Source organism: Pavona decussata, unplaced genomic scaffold (assembly GCF_977016875.1).
Source record: "Pavona decussata unplaced genomic scaffold, jaPavDecu1.1 SCAFFOLD_468, whole genome shotgun sequence".
NCBI lineage: Eukaryota > Metazoa > Cnidaria > Anthozoa > Scleractinia > Agariciidae > Pavona > Pavona decussata.
Window position 1 is genome coordinate 495623 of NW_028145806.1, and position 21828 is coordinate 517450.

The following is a 21828-nucleotide window of genomic DNA, read 5'->3' on the forward strand; positions in this document are numbered from 1 at the left end:
TTTGTGAATTTTAATCCCCTCACACAAACCTAATCACCACACCAACGTAGTTGCATTTTTTTAACTTTCCTACATTTACTTTATAAACTACAAAACATAGAATTGTGATACCACAATTACAACAGTCGAAAAAGGCGCCAAGAAGAAATTCGACGCCAAAATTAACAATGTTGTATTGCCATCTTAACAAACGAAGCTAAACGCATGAAAGATAATATTTAAACTATACTGGAGAATTTCGATAATCTATCGCGATTGGTAGTACCAAGTAGTTCAGCAGCTTGAAATGACATGATGTTGTAAGGATATCGCACAGGTTTGAACTATTTTGTTTAGGGAAAGTTCATTTCAATGTTTGAGAAACTCGGTTTAATTTTTGAAATAGAAGGAGCAAACGATGCCGGCAAAATAATATTTCATTATGTTAAATTAAAATCCTTAAATTTTACTTCTCACCGAAATCCGTTTTTTTTTTTTAATAGCATCGTCAAATAGTTTTGAACACTGTATTTAGCCGTATTAATAAATTTGGAACTTGGAATAGTCTACTACGTAACTTTTGGATTGATGCTCATCAGTGGATCCACAAGTTTAATGAGTAGGACTTGGCCGGGGTTTTACTTGTTTGAGCGTCATATCCAAAGTCATATTCAGTTTCACCTGAGCCGATTTCAATAAAAGAAGCAGCGTCAGTTTCTGTTATTCCAATCCCGTGATCAGCACGTGCACACTCATTCCCTCCTCCACCAATCATCATCACTGCTCCATCACCAGAACTCCAGTCACACCAGAAACCAATCTTGTTGTTACTTTGGATGCCTCCACTGCACCCAGCCTTTTGAAACCCGTCTGTTATCGTGTACCACCCGCCATATTGAACCGTGCAACTGCCCAGGCACCGATCACTGGACCAAATCTTACCGTCTCTAAAGTCACCATAACCTTTTATTTTTGATCGGAAAGTTTGTCCACCTAAACAGTTGCCTGTTGTCTGCAACAATGGCGTGTGACTGGAGTCATCACTGCGCGTGATCTTAAACTCTCTGCCGCTGACCAACCAAAAGGCTGGAGAGATCATATCTGCGTTGATTGACGGATCATTTGTCGTTCCCATGGCAACTTGTTGATCATACCACCACTGTCCATCATTTCGCATCCACGTTTTGCCGTCATTATTGGAGAATCTGGCGATAAGAGTCCATCCCTCACCACCTTGAGTCATGTGACAGTAGGCCTGGTTTAGAGAGATGGAAAATATTTGCGAAATTACGTAGTTCTCCACTTTGACAAGGGCTTGTAAGGCCTGTAGCTAAACGCAGTTTCGGTTTGAGAAAATCGAATCCACCTTGAGACGCTCCTAGAATTTCATATAACAAAGCAATCTGTGTGGAAACTTTCCATTTGTAGAAAAGAAATAACAAAATAAAAAATATTTCCTTTTAACCACGTACAGCATATCAGTGCGCTACGGCGGTGAAGGCGGATTCAGTAGACCCTATGCAAAAATGGCTGATATTTTAATATTCTTTTGTTTGCATTCAAATTAGCCATCTGACCTCGTTATTGAGTTCAAAAATCAAAAGAATATTTCATCTTGAAAGAGATTTTTGAGGCTAATTTGAATCCAGACAAAAAAATATTAAAATGTCGGCCATTTTTGCATAAGGTCCATGGAGTCCTTTTAATTAAACTCGTCGCTGCATTAAGATACCTAGAAAAGAAAAAAGAATATGATCCTCAATTAATTAAAAAAAAGAGGAAAAATTGCAATTTGAGTGGCCCACTGATCCAAAGGTAAATCCGGAAAAAAGAAATGTCCAGGAATATTGCTATTTCCTTCCTGGATGGGATGCTAGTCGATCGCAGGGTTATTCCCTTAATATCATCATTATTCATTATTCTTCATCATTAACTGAGATTCCTGTTATAAATCTTTACTTAAATGGTCCGCGACGATAACGAGAATGGTTCGCGACGATAATGATAGGCAATGATTAAGAAGAGGAATTGTACACACACGTTTAAACAAGGAAAGTTACTGAATTAATCACAACTGAATTGGTCACAAATTTTCCCTGGCGTGACGCACTCAGTCGAAATGCGTGAGCACTTGTAGGAAATCCAACTCACAAAATAATGCAGGTTTGATTGCCTTCATTTCTGTACGAAAAGTGCCACGATAAATAACGAAACATCCAATGTTTTGCACCATGGTTTCATCAACAAGACAAATTTCACACAACAATTGAAGAAATGACACCGTAGCAAGTGCCTCCAAAGGTTTTATTTGCCGGCAAGAAAGCGAGACGGAACTTTCTACTGGCGAATAAGACTTCTCTTAACAAGCGGCGTGTGAGATTTTAAAATTTCGATCTTGTATTTTATGCGGGAAAGATGACGCGAGTTGCACTCCCAATATCACGCAATATCATCACACAATCTCATAATATCACGCAATATTGACACTGGAAATCTCACACTCATAATCTAATTGTCCAACAGAAAGAAATTTTAAAGGACTTCACACAGCTGCTGAAATGCTCAGAGAACTGTTAAGATAGAAAGAGATTAAAATACAGCTTACATGAAATTTACAATATAAACAATGATAAAGGACGAGATGCAAACATGTGCAATTTAAATTCATAAGAATGAACAGAAAAAAAAAGTGTAAAAATCCTTATCGTCCATTATTTGTAGAGGTAAAACGAAAATCATTGTCCCACCTTTGAGAAAAGTCGATTTATTTAAAGGCTGTATTGGCAAGAATGAAGAAGGGTATTTTTAGAGGATAAGACAAAAAAAACAAACAAAACAAAAACAAAACAAAACGTTGCTTCCCTTTAATAAAGAGAAACAGGTTTTAGTTATTTGGAAAGCAGAAATAATAATCTTGACTGGTAATTCTGAAAGAATGAAGCTGTTTCACGCAATATGTAATTTAAAGCGACTTTGGAGTGGCCCATAAATCTTGTGTTTAATTTTTCGGTATTACGTGCTTTTTGAGGTGGCTATGACAAAAAATCAACCCCCCCTCCAAAAAAAAAAAATAATTATAATAATTTAAAAATAAATAAAGCAAGCAAATCAGTCCAAATAAACACCTTTGTGTTTATTGATACGCCCCTTGCCTTGTACAGAAAATACAAAGGACATTTTTTTCCATCAAAATTTGAGTGAGTTGTTCGTACGTCACGGGATACGCTCTTAAAGGTGCGGTAACACGAGCGTATTTTTGCTCGCGCAGGTGATGCGATTTTTTCAAATTTTGTCGCGTCGCCAGCGCGAGATGAAAATCGCACGTGCAGCCACTCTCGAACTGACGACGAGACAGGTAAAAAAATCGCAAGAAAAAAGTCGCCAGAATTGAAATTTTCGCAACAAAATCGCAGAGATAGTCACCCGTGTAGCCTGCAACTTGCACCCTACAACGTGCATCGTGCACCCTGCAACTTTTTGCCCGCGCTTGTGATGCGACTAAAGAGTATTTAGCCAATGGAATTTCCTTCAGAAGTTGATGGTAAAATTCCCGTTCTTTACTCCTTATGAGCCTCAGGCAGACCAACGTTGACCTTTTCTTTTCTTCTTCCTTCGTTTGCTTTTTATCGTCACGAAGAAGAATGCAAATAGTGGATAAAACAATATCCTCGTCCAAAGGGCCGTCCGCCATGTTTGTTTATGGTGCCCTGGTGTCCTGAAGTATACGATTCACACGACTTTCAATTTGTCGCCAAACTCCCTAGAATTTGTCACTCGTGTAGCCACCATCTCGCGCGTGCGGAGAATTGATGTTGATGATTTATAGAAATCTGCTTAGCGTATGAAGGTAATAACCTTACCAGTTCCTCATCCTTTCTGCAGTTATAGCAGAGCTCCGCGCGTGCGCCTTAGCTAAGAAAATTTAAGAAACCCATAAATGCGAAAAATTTTGGTTTGGTTATGACGTCACTTTTGTCCGTCCGACCGTCCGTACGCAATCCCACAATGCTGATGCACCCGTGCTTGTTTGGCGGGAAGCTGCATGGCGAGATGCGTTTACAACAGAAATGTTAAAGAACACAAAATGTAAAGTCCATTTATATTTATTCGTTGGATATGTTGACAAACGTGGAAAGAAAAGAAAGAGAGAAAAAGAAATAAAAAAAGCGGAGACGATTTAGCAAAGTTCAACGTGAAAGAGAGCGACGGATAGCAGGTTAGAGCAAGCCGGCCGTAAAACTAAGTTTTAAGAAGCCTCACCGATTTGCCTATATCATTCGTTCGTGATCAGTTACGGTAACTTTCAAAACTCTAAAATAGCTTTACATAGACACTTTAATCACTTTTGATACCACAAATATTGGGGGAGAAGTTAATTTTTTAATTTTAAAAAAATTATTTCGTAGCGGTGTTTTTTCATTCGCACCGCACGGCTCTCGTGCGTTTGTAAACACACACAAGTTTCAAAGTTCTGAAATAATTCTACCAAACACCAAAGAGTACTTTTCTGTATTCTCCTTTTCGTAACGTTAATTTAGAGACTAGGATTATTACTTATTAGGAGCAGAATTGACACAGTTTTGAATTTCCAAACATTTTCCCCCGGGAGCTAACTTGCCCTCCCAAAAAAATACCATGTTTACGTTAGACCGACGACCGTTTAAACAGATCATTTGTAAACGAAAATGTTTTCTTCCAGGCAAAACTCAATAATTTTTCTTTATGTTACCTGTTTCAAGCTTTACACAGATACTTTAATCTATTATTACATTCTCGATAAAATCGATATTCGTGTAGAAATTTATTTTGAACATTTTGTTTCGTGGTCGTGTTTTTTTTCATTCGCACCGCACGGCTCTGTGTTCGTAAACACACCAAACACCAAAGACAATTTTGTTCCGTATTCTCCATTTGTTTATGTTTATTTACAGACTAGAATTATTACTATAGGTGCGGAATTGGCACAGTTTTGAATTTCCAAACATTTTCCCCCGGGAGCTAACTTGCTCTCGCAGTAAATATCATCAGTTTACGTGATCCCGACGGCCGTTTACAGATCATTTGTAAACGAAAATGCTATTTTCCAGGCAACAATTTAAACACACTTAAAGATCTGTGCCAAGCCACCAAGAGTTATTTTCACCGTGTTCTCCTTTTCTTGACGTTTACTTCAGTAGGCGCAATATTGACTGAGTTGTAAGTTTTACACATGTCACGAAGAGAGAATATAAGTTTAATCCAGGAGTAAACTAACAACGATAAAACTTAATGTCAGGCGTCAATTAATTATTCACCTGTGCTGTGAAGCTTCCTACTGCTTGAAAATCCGCGAAAATGGATCGATAAAAATAGCAAACAGTGGGTCTTAAGAGGGAACTTACGGAGTAATTTCTTCCATTGAATTTGACCTGCTCCTTCCTCCCATCAAAAAGACACTGTTATGCTCGGTTATCATTCTTTGTAAGAAGAGGTAGCAAGGTGAAAGCACTTGGTCGCCATGACTGATTTCAGTTTCTCAGCTAAACAAATGTCAATCCGACCCAAGTTTTTAGCTTTGACACATATAATCTTTTGCTGTTTCGTGCAAAAGACACGAAAAGTTAACGTTTAGGAATTTTCTTTCTAGCTGCAGCACTTGATTGCCATGTATTTGTGGTACAAACAACCCGGCTTAAAGAGTCGAACTCCAAAGAACTTGAAAGAACTCGTTGTTTTTGTACACAAAATGAAGAAACCAACAAAATGTAGAACTGTCGTGCTCAGCCAACGAGAAGCGAGTATTTTCGCCTCTCGACCAATCACAAGTAAGTAATTTTGCCCTCGGGGAAAGAATTGCCCTCTCTTACAACAAATCAGCATTCAAAAAAATTTTGTCCTCTGTATTACGTTGTTATTGTTATTGTTGTTGAGTAGTTTGCTGCATATGCACTTAAAGTATATAACTGCAGAAATGATGAGGAACTGGTAAGGTTATTACGCTCATGCGCTATACAGGTTTTTATAAATGCTATGAAAAAAAAAAAAAAATTGGAGCTCCGCTTTTAGGCTTGGCTAAATATATATATACAGCTATTTCAATTAACGTTGTCGGATTAAAATCAAGCTAAAAGACAAGACCGCAATGTTTTGTGGGATTATTTTTTTTAGGAATAATTTCACCAAAATCATCCCTGCACGTGCAGGTCATTGTACTGCTAATTACAACCTATTGTTTTCTTCCAGGCATGACTGATTTTGATAAATTTATTCATAAAAATCCCACGTAAACTTTCGGTCTTGCCTTTTAGCTTCATGCTTTGAACCGACAACGTTAATTGAAATAGCTGTATATTATATACCTTTAGTGCATATGCAGCAAACTGCCCATCAATAATAACAATAACAATGTAATACAGAGAGGAATTTTTTTAATGCTGATTTGTTGCAACAGAGGGCAAGGTTTCTTAATTTTCCTTGCCACGAGGGCAAAATTACTTACTCCTGGTTGGTCAAGCGGCGAAAGTACTCGCTCCAGATTGGCTGAGCACGCCAGTTCTATATTTCGTTGGTTTCTTCATTTTAAAGTTATTTCAAGTTCTTTGGAGTTCAACCGTTTAAGCCGGGTTGTTTGTACCACAAATGCATGGAAATCACGTGCTGCAGCTCCGGAAAGAAAACTCATAAACGTTAAGTTTTCGTGTCTCTTACAACAGCAACAGATTATTTGTGTCAAAGCTAAAAACTTGGATCGGATTGATATTTGTTTAGTTGAGAAACTGAAATCAGTAATGGCGAACAAGTGCTTTCACCTCTCTACTTCTTCTTTCAACGAATGATAACCGAGCATAACAGTGTCCTTTTGATGAGAGGAAGGAGCAGATCAAACTCAGTAACAGGCAGCCCAAGCTCAATATCAGAGAACCGTTAATTGTAAGATTTTGTACGGGAACACAACGGATTTGTGTAAAATGATAGAAACTAGCATTGTTTTGTCAATAAAGCCAACTTACCTTGTTTCTACTTGTATTCTTCGTCATTTAGTAGCTTTTCAAGCCACTGCTTAGTGTAACGAAATGCCGAACACGTCACAGTATCAGCCATGCCCGAAGCGTGAAAGGGAAAAAACCCGTTGAAATCATCCCTAGTGTCCCAGTTCCTTCATAGAATCCAAGTAGAGATGAATACCTATCCTTCCAGCGCATATCCGACTCAATTGAAGCCGTATCACGTTTGCTAGAAAGGTTTTCTTTCAAGTCAGCTCGCTACTGAAATTTCGAAAGATGCGCGGCCAGAACACCATGGACACATTGAACGTTCGAACAGCACGCTGGGTAACAAAAGTTCCCTGGCACGGCTGGTCAGCGGCCAGTTGTCCACATGCAAACAGATTTGTTCGCGGGGTCTCCTCATGTCCTTTTTGTCAAGACCGACAAGGAACCATTGTTTCCATCGATCAATTAAAATTACTACCGGACGTGTTTCCCAAATTTAAACGGCGCGATCTATTCAACCTAAATTTCCGGTACATAATCAAATATATGGATAACCTGTTGTCCGTATCCCTGAAATTTTTGGAAATTCCGGGAATTTTCTGTTCGTTTCTGCTGTTCGAAGCTTGATTGTTACTCGGAAACGCATTCGAATAGTAAACGGCTAGCAAGTTGCCTAAATTGGTAGGAGTTGCGCTCAAGTTAACAGAGAAAGAAAAATTCACCGTCTTTTGCTCATGTTCTCCACAAAACCTTAAATTAGCTCATTTCACGTTATTGTTTTGCAGAGGACGGCAAAGAAATGTACCAAAATTTAAAATGCATTTCCGGAGCGATTGTTTTTGTTCAAATGTTGTTCTTGCCGCCGTCGTTGCTTAACAGGGTTCCCAAACATATTTGGCGGTCGGATAAAAATGTTTGAAAAATCATAACTCAGTCAATATTGCTCCTACTAAAATAATTCTAGCCCTTACAAAAATTTTAAGACTTTAACGCTTGGTTGTGGCCCGAAATGTTAGAGCGTTTAAAACTTGTGCGTGTTTACACAGTCCAAGCGCATGGAAGCAGAGCGGCGCAAATGCATTGCATGTACACGGCTCCAAAACAAAATGTTCAAAAAATAATTTCTCTGCGAATATTGGTGGTATCTGTATAAAACTTCAAACACGTAACATAAAGAAAAATTATCGATTGTTGCCTGGAAGAAAGCAAATGATTTGTAAACGGCCGTTGAATTACACGTCATGATAATATTTTTGGTGTAAGAGCAACTGACCGGCCCGGGGAAAAATGTTTGGCAACTCAAAACTGTGCCAATTCTGCTCCTATAGTAATAATTTAGTCTCTAACTAAACGTTAACAAATGGAGAATAAGGGAAAATAGTCTTTGGTGTTCGGTAGAATTATTTCAGAGCTTTTAAACTTGTGCATGTTTACAAACACATGAGAGCCGTGTGGTGCAAATGAAAAAAAAAAAAAAGAAAAAAAAAAAAACACGGCCACGAAACAATATTGTTCAAAAATTAATTTCTACACGAATATCAATGGTATCAAGAATTTAATAAACGATTTAAGTACCTGTGTAAAGCTTGTAACACGTAACATAAAGAAAAATTATCGAGTTTTGCCTGAAAGAGAACATTTTAGTTTACAAATGATCTGTTTAAACGGCCGTCGGAATCACGTAAACTGGTAAACATGGTATTTTTTGCGAGAGCAAGCTAGTAGCTCCCGGGGAAAAATGTTTGGAAATTCAAAACTATGTTAATTCTGCTCTGCTCGTAATAAGTAACAATTCTAGTCTCTAAATAAACGTTAAGAAAAGAAGAATACAGAAAAAATACTCTTTGGTGTTTGGTAGAGTTATTTTAGAGCTTTGGAACTTGTGTGTGTTTACAAACACACGAGAGGCGTGTTGTGCGAATGAAAAAAACACGACCACGAAACACATTTTTCAAAAATTAACTTCTCTTCGAATATTGGTGGTGTCGGAAGCGATTAAAGTGTCTTTGTTAAGCTATTTCTGATCAAGAACGGGTGATCAAGGCAAATGTGAAGCTTCTTTAAACTTACTTTTTTGGTCGGCCTGCTCTAACTTGCTATCTGTCACTCTCTTTCACGTTGAACATTGCATAATCGTCTCCGCTTTTCTGTTTTCTTTTTCTCTCTCTTTCTCTTCTTTCCACGTTTGGTAACATATCCAACGAATACATACAAATTGACTTTGCATTTTGTGTTCTTTAGCATTTCTGTTGTAAACGCATCTCCCCATGCAACTTCCCGCCAAGCAGACACGGGCGCATTAGCATTGTGGGATTGCATACGGACGGACGGACGGTGTATGGACGAACAAAAGTGACGTCATAACCAAACCAAAATTTTTCGCATTCATGGGTTTCCCAAATTTTCTTAGTTTTAGGGCTCTGCGCGCGCCTTCGGCACGCGCGGCGCGCCGCTATAAAGCGCGGCCACTGACAAAGGTTCCGGTACTGCTGTTATGGACAACACTTGGTGTATTGACAAACGAAACACTCTGACAACATAATGACACCAAATTGAACAGACGTCTGAACCAAGACATTAACAAAAGACACAAAAAAGTTTCACTGTTTATGATAACAATATGCATGAGGCAAGACGAAACTAATCGATGACATCGATGAAAACAATGAGTAATTAATGTGTAATCGATGGGTAATCAGTTGATTCAGTGAATAACTAACGGACCCAAAAATTCCTTCAGTTTTGACATTATACCGAGAAATGGTGGGGAATTTTAAAATCTCGCGCGCTGGGCGGTTAGCCGGGGGGTAAACGATCTCTTAATATTGTAGAAAGTTCCGTCTCGCTTTCTTGCGTACAAATAAAGTTTTTAAAGACACTTGTTTAGATGCTAAGATGTCATTTCTTCAATTCAATTGTTCAATTCAATTCAATTTCTTCAATTGTTGTGCGAAATTCGTCTTTTTGTTCAATTGAAACCATACTGCATACTCATTGTTTACATTGTAATTATAATGCTCGGGAGTTTTCGTAAACAAGGCACTTGTACTTTTATGTTTTCGCCTTAGAATATGAGGTTGGAAAGATTAAATAACTTACGATTTATTGCAGTCAAACTAAGTTTCCATTTTTGTATTTTCAGTAACAACTGCCTCGTTTATCGAAATAATTTCCTTTAAAGTGCCGAAGGCGAAACGGGAGGCCATCTTGTTTCTCTTCGGCTGCTTGGAGGTGAATAGTACTTGGCTAATCACCTCCGAGTTAGCTAATCAGCGCGCTTGAAAAGTACTATTCATTTGTGTGGTATACAGTCATTTCAACTAAAGTTGTCGGTTCAAAGCATGAAGCTAAAAGGCAAGACCGAAAGTTTACGTGGGATTTCTATGAATAAATTCGTCAAAATCAGTCATGCCTGGAGAAAACAATAGGTTGTAATTTGCAGTACAATGACCTGCACGTGCATTGATGATTTTGATGAAATTATTCATAAAAAATAATCCCACAAAACATTGCGATCTTGTCTTTTAGCTTGATTTTAATCCGACAACGTTAATTGAAATAGCTGTATACTATTAATAGTGAAATATAGAGAGAACAGAAATAGTGAGAACCGGCAAAAAAAGTTGTAGAAAATAAGCTCCTGGACTATTTCCCCTTGTAAATTGATAAAATTATGCGGACTCAAGGAGAGCGAATTTCACCGTCTTCTGTTAACGAAGACGTCAAATCACTAAGAACTCTAGAGCCTCGTTAGTCATGCGCATGGATCTGGTGACGTCATGAAAAGTACAGCCGTCGTCGTGAAAAGAACCGTCGATGGTAAGCTCCTTAATATTTGCTCACGGAAGACGTCCATACAGCTTCCAGCTCCGAGGTGACTTCGTGTCTCCTCGCGTTATGATGGAGTTCGCTTTGTCACACTGCGCGCCTTCAAATTCTGATGAATTCCAGTGAATTTGCTTTGACTTTTCACTTACCTTATAAAGTTCATCTCCTTTTCCTAACCAATACTGTCCGTTCTGTCTTGTGTTCCCTCTTATCGGCACTTTATCGCACGAAATACCCGGGGGATAACCTAACAAAAGAGTAAACAAAATAAACGGAAGAATTTTATTTGACAGCTGATTCATTAGTCAATTACAAGAGAGCATGGAGGATCCTACTGAAGCAGGGAAATCTGTTAATGAGAAACCATGGACTGATAAGATAGAGAGCATAAGGTGTCAGACGACAAATTAATAAGGTCATAACGGATTACAACATTACCGACCTGTGACAATCAATGTAGTTGTTGTTTGCGTTACTCCGTGGTTGTTTCTTGCGCGGCAAATGTAACTCCCCGAGCCTTCTTCTCTAGCGGTGTTTATTGTGAGGCATCCGTTTTCCTGTACCAACACCTTCGCGTTTGTAGACCATTGAGCACGTGACCACTCTATTTTGGGGGGAGGAGAACCTGTAGCCTTACAGCAGAAGTTAACAGTGGGTCCTCGTTCTACTTGAAGAACTGAACGGGGTTTAAACGTAAAGATCGGTGGCTCTACAAAGGAAAAGAAAAGTGCTAACCTCACATCTGCCCCAGATCTGACATAGAGTCATTAAGAGTGGCCTGAAAAAGAAAGATGGGATGATTTTGGAGGTAAAAGAGGGACCCTACAGTATGGTTTCAACCAGATAACTTGCTTAGTAATTATCCCTTCAGATCAGTTAAAATAAATCTCAATCAAACAACAGGCAAAAGAACCAGTAAAGAGTTTTTCGAGGCCATCAATATATACATTCCAAGCTTAGGTCCAAATTCGTTTCCACGTGTTGTCAACCTAAAATGGCTGCTGAAAATAATTTTTTCCAAATAGTCTAGACAGTGTACCTGTTGGTAAAAACAAAAACAACAGCAAAAACACCACTCACATAAACAAACAAACAAACAAACAAACAAAGATCGAAACTGACAACAGTTTAAGCAGGGGAAGAAGAAGATTAGACTTTTCATACCTTTTAAACGTAAACTGCTCACAGCTTGTAGAATTCCATGACTGGTGGATGCAGTGCACCTAAACGATCCAATATGTGATCTTGTTACATTGCTGATACGAAGGACACCATTTCCATTCTGTGTAAAAGTATCAATGCTAGCGGAACCCCCAAGCTTCCTCCAAGTTATGGCAATAGACGTTACACCCTGCACCCAACAGTAAAATGTCGCCTGTTTGTTCATGAAGACGTCCAAGGACTCTGGAAATACAACTATCTTTGGAGTCATAACACATTCTCCTTTTGGACCCTTAGTGCCGATAGTGCCCACTCTTCCTTTGTTTCCTTTTAAGCCAATCGACCCTTTGATTCCTGGTTGGCCAATCAGTCCAACATCTCCTTTCTGCCCTGGAGAGCCAGTAGAACCTTTTTCACCTTTCTCGCCTTTGATCCCTTGTGGCCCAATAGGTCCTTCCTTTCCTCTCATACCCTGAAACCCTGTACGACCCAAAGGCCCTCGAGGGCCAGTTTTTCCAGGGGCTCCTTTTTCTCCCTTGTAGCCTGGATATCCTAGAGCACCAGGATCTCCTGGGGGACCCGGTGGACCTGTTTGACAGACCTTATCCGTGGTGCTGCATGCATGAGTTAATTTCTTGTCAATTTCCTGGCGGATTTGCTGTAAGGTTAATTGGCTTGTTGACGGGGCGACGTTCCTTCTTTGTCGGTAGTGAAAGTCTGAAATTTTCTCCAAGGTCGTTTGAGCGGAATCTGTAAGTGCAAAAAAACTGCTAAAGCTATCGAAATTTAAATCCTTTAAATACAACCTTATCACTCGGCAGCCATGTTGAGTCTCGGGGGAATAAAAAGCTTTGTTTTTGCACGGCAAGCCTCAACCAGACACGAATTTAGCGCGAGGCTTGCCGTGCAAAAACAAAGCTTTTTATTCTCCTGAGACTCAGCATGGCCGCCAAGTGATAAGGGTGTATTGTATGTTTTGAAAACTCTAAATCTAATTATAGCGGTAAAATTAGATATAATTATGGCATAATTATAATTAGTTCTTTACTCGCTATTAACTTCTAACTTATCAATCGCGTGAAAAAATGCCACTATTTTCTTATTATTTTAATTTTTTTATATTGTTTGTTTCGATATAAGAGGGTATCAGGTAGCCACTTCCTTCAAAGGATCAGTTCGCATAAACGCGACCCGGAAGAAGAAGGAGTGACACCGATAGTAAGGCATCAGCGGGCCAGTAACAAGACTAAGGCGAGGTCTCAGACGAAGGGAAAAGTAGAGTAGAAAATTTGACTGAATAAAAAAAATCTGAAGTGATTGGAAGACCTAAATCTAGCCCAAAAGTTCAGAAAGCCTCCGAAATTCACAAAAGAAGTAATTAAAACCAATAGTAAAACCCAGATATGGCCTAATAACATGAACGATACTATAAGAAAGGTAATTTTTGTCAATAAATGAGAAGAAATTTCTAAAACATATAAGAAACACTGTAGTGACAAGATATTATGGTCACGCAGAGTGTTGTCACGGGGCTGAATTATCGACGTGCACCCTGGTATTTTCCAACACAAGAAAGGATTAATAAAAATTAACATATTTGACTTACATTTAAATTACACTTAAGGTTATTAGCGGTAAAATTAAGCTCAGAATTTCAAGGGTGAGGAAAGTTAACTGCCAGACTGTGTTGAAAGGAAATTCAGTGCAAAAATTAAAATCTCTTGCTACCATAAAATGGCTGATCCTACATGTTTTCCTGGCCTTGTCTAACCTCACTACGGGTTACCCCCCTCCCTACCCCTTAAGTTTGGTGACAAAGTCCCCCCCTCGTCTAGATGTGGATAAAAAATCGTCGAAGGGTACGCATTCATAGATCCAGTGTCATATTTGTTGACTGTGTGGAGTCTGGATCTACCGGCCAATTTGGCCCCAAATCATACAACTCAGTGTAAGAGAAGGCACATTTTCCATTCATTAGGATCTAATAACTATTGAGTAAGCCATGCGTTGTGTTTGCGGCTCTTCATCTTCATCTGCAGCGCTTTCAAAACATGAAGTAAAGTATTCAATAACTTACCCGAGTTCAAAAAATCCATTGCTCTTTTCTCCTCACTCGCCGGCATCACATTTGATTGTAGAATTTCCACGATCCTGTTCTGTGTCTTATCCTGCATTTCTTCCTCAATTCGCTGAATACGAAATGCAAGCTGGGCTACTGTCGCTTCTGACTTTCTGTGTACGAACTCGATTCTCACAAACAACAAGATAGCGAGCAATATTGATATCACAAGAGCCATTAGCGGACCTTTGCTGTATTTGTCGCTATATTTGGTGTGTGATTTGATTTTTGTATCCATGCTGTAGTCGTCGTTTTCAGTTCAAGTAAGCTGACTGTCCTTATTTAAACGGGAGACAAGATCTTTTAAGGTATAAGCATGTACGCATGCTCGATCTTATTACAAGAGCCTGATTATTTACTTCAGACAAACAGGAAGCGCTAATTATCCTCGACCTCGCAAGCTGCCGATATACGTGGAATGCGTTCAACTTTTCATACTTTTTTTTTTCACAATTCACTTATTTAAAATTTTTGGTATTAAAGTTATAGTTTAATTTTACATAAAAAAAAGGATTTTGTTAAATGTCTTTTAAAAAGGACTTGAAAGTCCATTTGAGTTTCAAGGGATTACTCGGAATTTTGGTGGAGATGTGCCAGCCGGTTTTTTAATCACTGACCCAGTATTAGAACAAAACGTGATTTTTTAAAGGGCCGTTTGTGTATCTATGTAGCAGTAAAAGGCGCTTTATAATGTGCTTTGTCTCTGTTTTGAAGAGGTTACATCAACTCTACTCTCACGGTTCCTACCATAATCAGTTTCTGATCAAAAAGCCAAATTATATATGTTTCAATGGAGTGACACCAAAGTATTTTGCTTCATTACAAGGGAGTATCAGCTCCCTTCCTTTGTTTGTTTCCAGAGCGTGTTCCAGCAGATTACTAACGTCTGCCAAGAAAGGCTGATAATCAAGGTCGGGGGCTACTTAGTAAAGTAGGGAATAGGGGATTGCGGCTTATCATATAACAAAAACGAACATAACAACTGAAAACAATTCTACAGAGCTCTTATTTTATCAACATAAGATGCACTACTATTATTTATGATTGGCACTTGGAATTGATAACGTGACTGAACAAGTTGCTAATGTCTGGTATTAAAAAGTAATCTGTTAGACTACTGAGTGTTATCACCACGGAATTATCCTGTATTATCGAGGACACCGTGTGACAGACGGCTGCAACCTGGAAACGGCTGATCATTGACAATTATCGCACGGTATATCGCCTGATACTCAGTCAACTGGGTCAATGTTTTAGCACAGTTTTATTCAGTAAATCTGGAGACAATCTTCCGTGGTCATTACTTGTTTAAAGCGCTCTGTTATTTTTCTCCTCCACACACGAATTTGCGTATATCGCAGCATATCTATTGTGTACGGACGACGAATATTGAGTACGCCATGACCATATTCGGGCTGTGTTATAATGTGTTGAATAATTGAATGACTAATATTTGCAGCATATCACTTATTTAAATTGCGTGTTTATTTTATTAGCCACTTCGTGGAATTTATATTTTCAATTTCTCATTCAATGAACAAGTTTCTTTAGTTTAAAGTAGTTTTTCTGTCGTCTGTAACTAGAATAGTTTTGGAATAACATTTTAATTTCTTTTTCAAGCCTCTGTACATTACTGTAAGGATTAGTTAAGGTTTGCAATCACCGTATATAGTTAAACAACGTTGTTGCCCTTACTGAGAAAGTGATCTGTTTTCCGCGGGTCATTAAATTAAACCTTCATTTTTTATGATTAATAACAGCAATGGACAGGCCATTCAGCTCGATCTTATTACTAGGGTATCATTTACTAATCAGACAAACAGGAACTGTCAATTATTCTCGCAAGCTGCCGATGTACGAACTGGAACGCGTTCAACTTTTCATACTTTTTTTTCACTATTCACTTATTTATGAGTTTGGCTATTGAACAGTAATAGTTAAATTCTATAAAAAATTGGATTTTGTTAAATGTCTTTTTTAAATGAAGACTTGAAATTCCATTCTCGGAATTTCGGTGGAGATGTGACAACCGCAGGCTGACCTTGCTCTAGAACAATACTTTTTTTTTGTATATCCGTTTATAGTCATTACTGAAAGTGCCGTCTGCGTATCTTTATCTATAGCAGTAAATAACACTTTTTAATGTGATTTGTCTCTGCTTTGAAGAGGCCATCTACTTTACTCTCACGGTTCCTGCTATAACTGATCAATTTCTGGCCCCAAAAGCCAAATTATGTTTAGAACAAAATGAGTAAAAAATCTGAAGAGCAATCGAGTGACATCAAAGTATTTTGCTTCAATACAAGGGAATCAGATCCCCTCTTAACCTCCCCCTTCCGTTGTTACTTGGGCTTCCCACAGGGAGACCAAGTTGAAAATTGCCCTTCGTTTTTTTGTTTTTCCTCATTCAGTCAGAAATCGCCGTCTGGGCCTTAAAACGCATGCGCAGGTAATCTTGTCGCTGCATGGGTTTGCAAGGGTCGGACATTTATTTAGTCGCCGATTTTCGCGTTTTCCGAAGGAAAACACAACTTTTCGGAGTGGTACATTGAAAGAAGAACTACTAAGGAATACTCAACAATTTCGATAGCGGAAATCCGGGAAGTAACGGCGAAGAAACTGTGCTTCGAGTACAAATTGTTGTTTTATCCAGGCGACGAGTTAGCGGAGCGCGGACATCTCAAATCCTTATTGAGGCCACGGACTTTCTACGAGATTTTTGAGTACTTCTGGGAATTCAACGAAAAATTACAAGTTTGATCGTGAATTTGTACTGAAATACTATTCTAATTGACCAATTCTTTATATTCTGAACAGTTTTTGCGAAAATTTGAAAAACGTGCCACGCACGGGTTGATAAATTCGCTTCGAAATGGACTGGTAGTTCTTCAAATCGCTTTCGCGTCTCTCGTTTGGCATTTAGAATTATAAGCGTTTCTTTCTTAGGCGTAAACAAAGACTTTTCTGAATAAATTTTTCCTTTAGGAAAGCATTCTGTCTGTTTTTCTTTCTAGTTTAATTGACAAAACGTGACAACTGCGTAATCTTGCGTAAACAAACACATGCACTCGAGACGGATCAAATTTTGCCTATGTGACGCGGGACAAATTTCATCGATTAATGGGTTAAAGATACTGACAAAGAGAAATTCCCACGAAACACCAATTTCAATCAGAATTCCCTTTTTTCAAAAAACAAAAACTTTTGCGAGGGGCGGGGGGGGGGGGGGGGGGGATGAAGCCAACACAAGATATCCCTGCCCGCTTTGCTAAATCCTGTTGGCCAGATAGATGCAAATTTAGACCAGGAATATACATTGCTTACAATATACTTGCTTGTACTATGCTTGAGCTGTAAAACAATCGACAAATGACAACTGAGATTTTATCACGTCAACTTTCTGGTGTTTACAGCTGGATACATGAATGCCAGGAAAGAAGCCCAAGTTCACGCACATATGCGTCTTGTTTGTTTTCAGAACGTGTTCCAGCAGATTCCTAACGTCTTTTAAAAAGGCTGATAATCAAGGTCAGAGTTCGTTTTGTAAAATAGGGGATTGCGGATTATCATATAACAAAAAAGAAAATAACAACTGACAACAAAGACGCCTTCTTTACAGCTCTATACAACCTGGGAACGGCTGATCATATGAGATGATATACAGCCAACGAAGCGCGTAGCGCCGAGTTGGCTATAATCATCTCATATCCAACAAGCGTGAGACGAGAAGCTGTGTTTCATCAGATATCCAAACAATGAAAATATATGCAGCATGATCACTTATTTAAATTGCGTTTTTATTTAACTCGCCAATGCCTGGAATTTATATTTTCAATTATTTCTCATTCAATGAATACGATTCTTTAGTTTAAAGTAGTTTTTCTGTCTTCTATAAGTAGAATATTTTTGGCGTAACATTTTTTTTCCAAGACCCCGTACATTGTATATATCTACTGTAACGATTAGTTAAGGTTTGATATCACGGCCATGTATTTGAAGAACGTTGTTGCATGACCTTAGTGAGAAAGTGATCTGTTTTCGCGGGTCACTAAATTAACCCTAAACAGTTTAACAACAGCAATGGACAGGCCATTCAGCTCGATATTACCACAAGAGTATCATAATTACTTAAGACAAACGGGGAGTGAGAATTATTCTCGCAAGCTGGCCATGTACAAACTGGAACGCGTTCAACTTTTCTTCCTTTTCTTTTTTTTTACTTTTTACTTTCTTAAAATTTTTGGTATTAAAAAAATGAATTATACAAAAACAGGATTTTGTTAAAAGTCTTTTCAAAAAGGATAAACGTCCATTTCAGTTTGAAGGGTATTTCTCAGAAGTTTTGTAGGGGTGTGCCAACCGCTTTTTTATTCTCTATAAATCCTATTTTTGATATCCGTTTCTCAAACTAATTAATAATACATCAAGAGAAAACAACTACTGTGACCGTGATTTGGATATGTGTTCCTAATTATCATGAAATTTTGCCAACTTTAGTCTGCCTTCAATTTCTTCCAGAATTATGGATCATTTGAGAAGCCATATCAAACAGTCGAAAGCGTGTTTCATTAGATGTCTAAACACTTCGAAGTCGTTTAAAAAAGCTCGGCTGCGTCTCGTTTTCTCAACCTACTATCTTCTCAGTGTTTGGATATCTGATGAAACACGTTTTTGAGTGTTTGATATTGCTTCTCAAGTGACCAATAATTATTTCTCATCATTTCTCATTTTCGCATGAACAAAAGAAATGTGACGTCACACTTTCTTCCAGAACTGGTATCCTCCTGAACTGCTCATGTTTGGTATATTACTTACCGTCATTACTGAAAGTGCCGTCTGCGTATCTACTGTAACAGTAAATAGCACTTTATAATGTGCCTTGTTTCTGATTTCAAGGGGATATCGACTCTACTCTCACGGTTCCTGCCATAACCGATCAGTTTCCCGGTTATCCGAGTGGTAATGGAGGCCATGGCGGAACACCAGGAAGCTATGCTCCTAACAAAGCTCCAAATTGCTATGACAAAACTGGAAAAGAAGGGAATACGGGCTCAGCTGCACGGGGTGGGGGAGGAGGTACTAGATATAAAATTCATTTAATTTAATTTTAACATATTAATTTAGTTAAAAAAAGACTATGGCATCTCTTTTTTTAATCCATGTATAGAGCGTTTTCATTCACGTGACTACCGGCCATATTGGTTTACTGAAACAATAGAAAGTGTTTGCATAAAAATAGAGTTCAATTCCCAGAGGTTAAGTTTGGGACACCAACATGGCCGCCGCGACTTCATGTGAAAACACTCTATAAGGTGAGAGGGAGAGAGAAAACGAACAGCTATAGCTGATATTACGATCTCTATGAAATACATAAAAAACGTTCTATTTACCTTTAAGAATAAAACAAGAGGATGGCCGGTAACACAAACGATATTACTCTGACTATTCTCATTTACTCTGTAAGGATTCACTATAGACTTGAGAGACAGGATATAACTCAGTTCAACTTCCGTGAATTTACTTAGGTTGTTTATTTGTTCATCGTATTTTTTCAGGAGATTCTTGGTGCGGTCACTAAAGCGGTGGAGATGGTAGCAGTTCTTTCTTATTGGAGGAGGCTTTCCTAGATTTTTTAAAGGCGCACCGTCGGGAATTTTAACGGATAATGATTCAAGACTGAAAAGGTTAAAAAAGAAAAAGTAGGGGAAGGATTGAAAGAGACGCTACGTTATCATGTTTTTCAAATATAATGCCCACTGCGTAGGACAATGTTCTTTTTAAGTTCCTGACTCATTTCCTCAATTTTGTTTCCTTTGATAGGAAAGAAGAATAGGATACTGAAAAATGGATCTAACTGTTTAAAATAATGAAACGGTACGATCCCTTAAAACTGATAAATGGACGCAATCAATATTGTTTGTGTTTTTTCCTCTGCTTTGCCTTTTCTCAGGGTCTGTCATCTTTTCAAGGTTTCCAACTGATCCATAACTGCTTCACGGATCCGGCAGCTCACATTGCTTAGTAGTCGAATTTTTCATTTCAATGTCCTAATTAGCTGAGGTCTAAGTAGCAAGAAAATTCAATGGTGGTCGGTGAGCCATAAATGCGTTGCTGTGTTTACACCGATATCAATAAAACCTACTCACTGTTTGAGAAGCTCAATCAAACGTAGCAAAAGCGTGACGCATCGAGCTTGCCCGTGTTAACTCTTATACAGGCGATATATTGCTGTTCATAATCGATCGATTAGGAATGGCGTGCCCTTGAAAAATCCAGGTAATTAGGTCGGTAGAGCTTTCTTAAAGTTGGGCCTATTTTAACTTCTTTTTAAAGTGCTGGTTTGGTTTATGTCATCACAAGCTCACTCAATATTGCGAGGCGCTTTAAGCTTTTGAAATACTGGAAAATAGGCGTTTTATTATACATTTTTTTAAAAAGTGTTTCCATCGTGAGGAACAGAAGTTTGAGTTTTTAGATTGAAGATTTTATGGATAGTAAATAGTTTTAGAATTTAATTACTAGGATCTTTATGATTAGGAGTTGGGATTTTAATTGTAAGGACTTTGGTCGTTGCATTGATTGGCTACGGCTGGCCGCCCAATCATTGTTTAGGATATCTGGGCATCCAAAAGTTTTTTACTGCCATAATAATATAATCTTTATTAACATATAGCAAGCAGCTGAAATTGTTATTTACAAGTTAAAAGTTGAGAAAAGAACTATTAAAACCTATTTACAATTCATTCCGATTTCGAGACTAATTTAATACAAAAATACAAATACAAATGTCATAATAATAATAAAAAAAAATAAAAAACAACATCTTAATCAACATATTCCAAACTATTTACAAGTTCCGATTCCCCCCCCCCCCCCCCCCAAAAAAAAAAAAGAAAAAAAAAACAATTCACATAAAATCAACGGACACACGCTTGGCCAGCGTTTAGGCGACAGTCATCGATGAAATCCCCTTGTGGAATTCTGTGGAAAGGTGTCCTGGAGCCTCTTACGCATGTGTGTACCGACCATAATAATAATAATAATAATAATAATAATAATAATAATAATAATAATAATAATAATAATAATAATAATAATAATAATAATAATATTAATATTAATAATATTAATAATAATAATAATAATAATAATAATAATAATATTAATAATAATAATAATAATAATAATAATAATAATAATAATAATAATATTAATAATAATAATAATAATAATAATAACCAAAACAAAACTAAAAACTAATTAAATGATATTAATAAAAATAGGAAGTGGGAACAAAACTTCAATTCGCCAGCACTGCATTTGAGTCACGATTAAGTCACAGTGGGGGAGGTGGAGAAGGCGGAGGTAGCGCTTTTAGCGACGACCGAAACCCAGGGGGGACAAGAGGAAATGGGGGCGGCTTGGTGTATTGACGAACTGACGTTGAATGGAAAGGTTTTGGCAGAAGGTGATATTATATTTGAGATTTTGGTCTATGGTTGTTTGTTTTGGGGTACTGCAACCAAGGACCGTTCACTCAAACAGTAAGCAGTTTTCTCGAATGAATTTTTTTTAAATTTTTGTTCACAAATTGACCTATTAAAGATATGCAATTTATTAAGTAAAAGGAATACTGAAAAATCTATTCAGAATTTTTTAGTTGGGGTAGGGAGGGGACTAGAGGAGATGGACTTTGACCTATAATACTCCGCCCCTGCAGTTATTTGATTCCGGGTCCTGTGTTCAATATTGGCTACGTAAATTTGAAAT

General features: G+C 38.0%; 3 protein-coding genes across 4 annotated transcripts in view; all 3 read right to left on the minus strand.

The window, feature by feature from the left end:
- Positions 1 to 21828, minus strand: part of LOC146450314 (uncharacterized) — a 108752-nt gene that overhangs the window by 38131 nt on the left and 48793 nt on the right. The gene's annotated exons all lie outside the window — the stretch shown is intronic.
- LOC146450319 (uncharacterized) lies at positions 47 to 14350 on the minus strand. 2 transcript variants are annotated; one of them, XM_085100434.1, is made up of 5 exons: positions 14017 to 14350; positions 11943 to 12689; positions 11221 to 11487; positions 10928 to 11025; positions 47 to 1234 (listed from the first exon to the last, which is right to left on the minus strand). In XM_085100434.1, the coding sequence occupies exons 1-5, from the start codon at positions 14294 to 14296 to the stop codon at positions 575 to 577; spliced, it is 2052 nt and encodes a 683-aa protein (XP_084956560.1). In that variant the 5' UTR covers positions 14297 to 14350; the 3' UTR covers positions 47 to 574. The 2 variants fall into 2 exon arrangements, with proteins under 2 accessions (XP_084956560.1, XP_084956561.1); XM_085100435.1 differs by lacking the exons at positions 10928 to 11025; positions 11221 to 11487; positions 11943 to 12689; positions 14017 to 14350 and adding an exon at positions 1557 to 1877.
- The window catches only part of LOC146450320 (uncharacterized), a 141118-nt gene continuing 119336 nt past the window's right edge, over positions 47 to 21828 (minus strand). The window contains exon 7 of the mRNA XM_085100437.1: positions 47 to 548. The gene's annotated coding sequence lies outside the window, so the exon portion shown is untranslated. The remainder of the gene's footprint in view (positions 549 to 21828) is intronic.

Bases quoted from the DNA above. Each gene is read 5' to 3' on its own strand.
- LOC146450319 (XM_085100434.1), bottom strand. From the start codon at position 14,296: ATGGATACAAAAATCAAATCACACACCAAATATAGCGACAAATACAGC. The intron at 12,690-14,016 runs GTAAGTTATTGA...TTGCACTTACAG, and splicing joins AATGGATTTTTTGAACTCGG to ATTCCGCTCAAACGACCTTG. The intron at 11,026-11,220 runs GTCGGTAATGTT...CTCTTTTGTTAG, and splicing joins AACTACATTGATTGTCACAG to GTTATCCCCCGGGTATTTCG.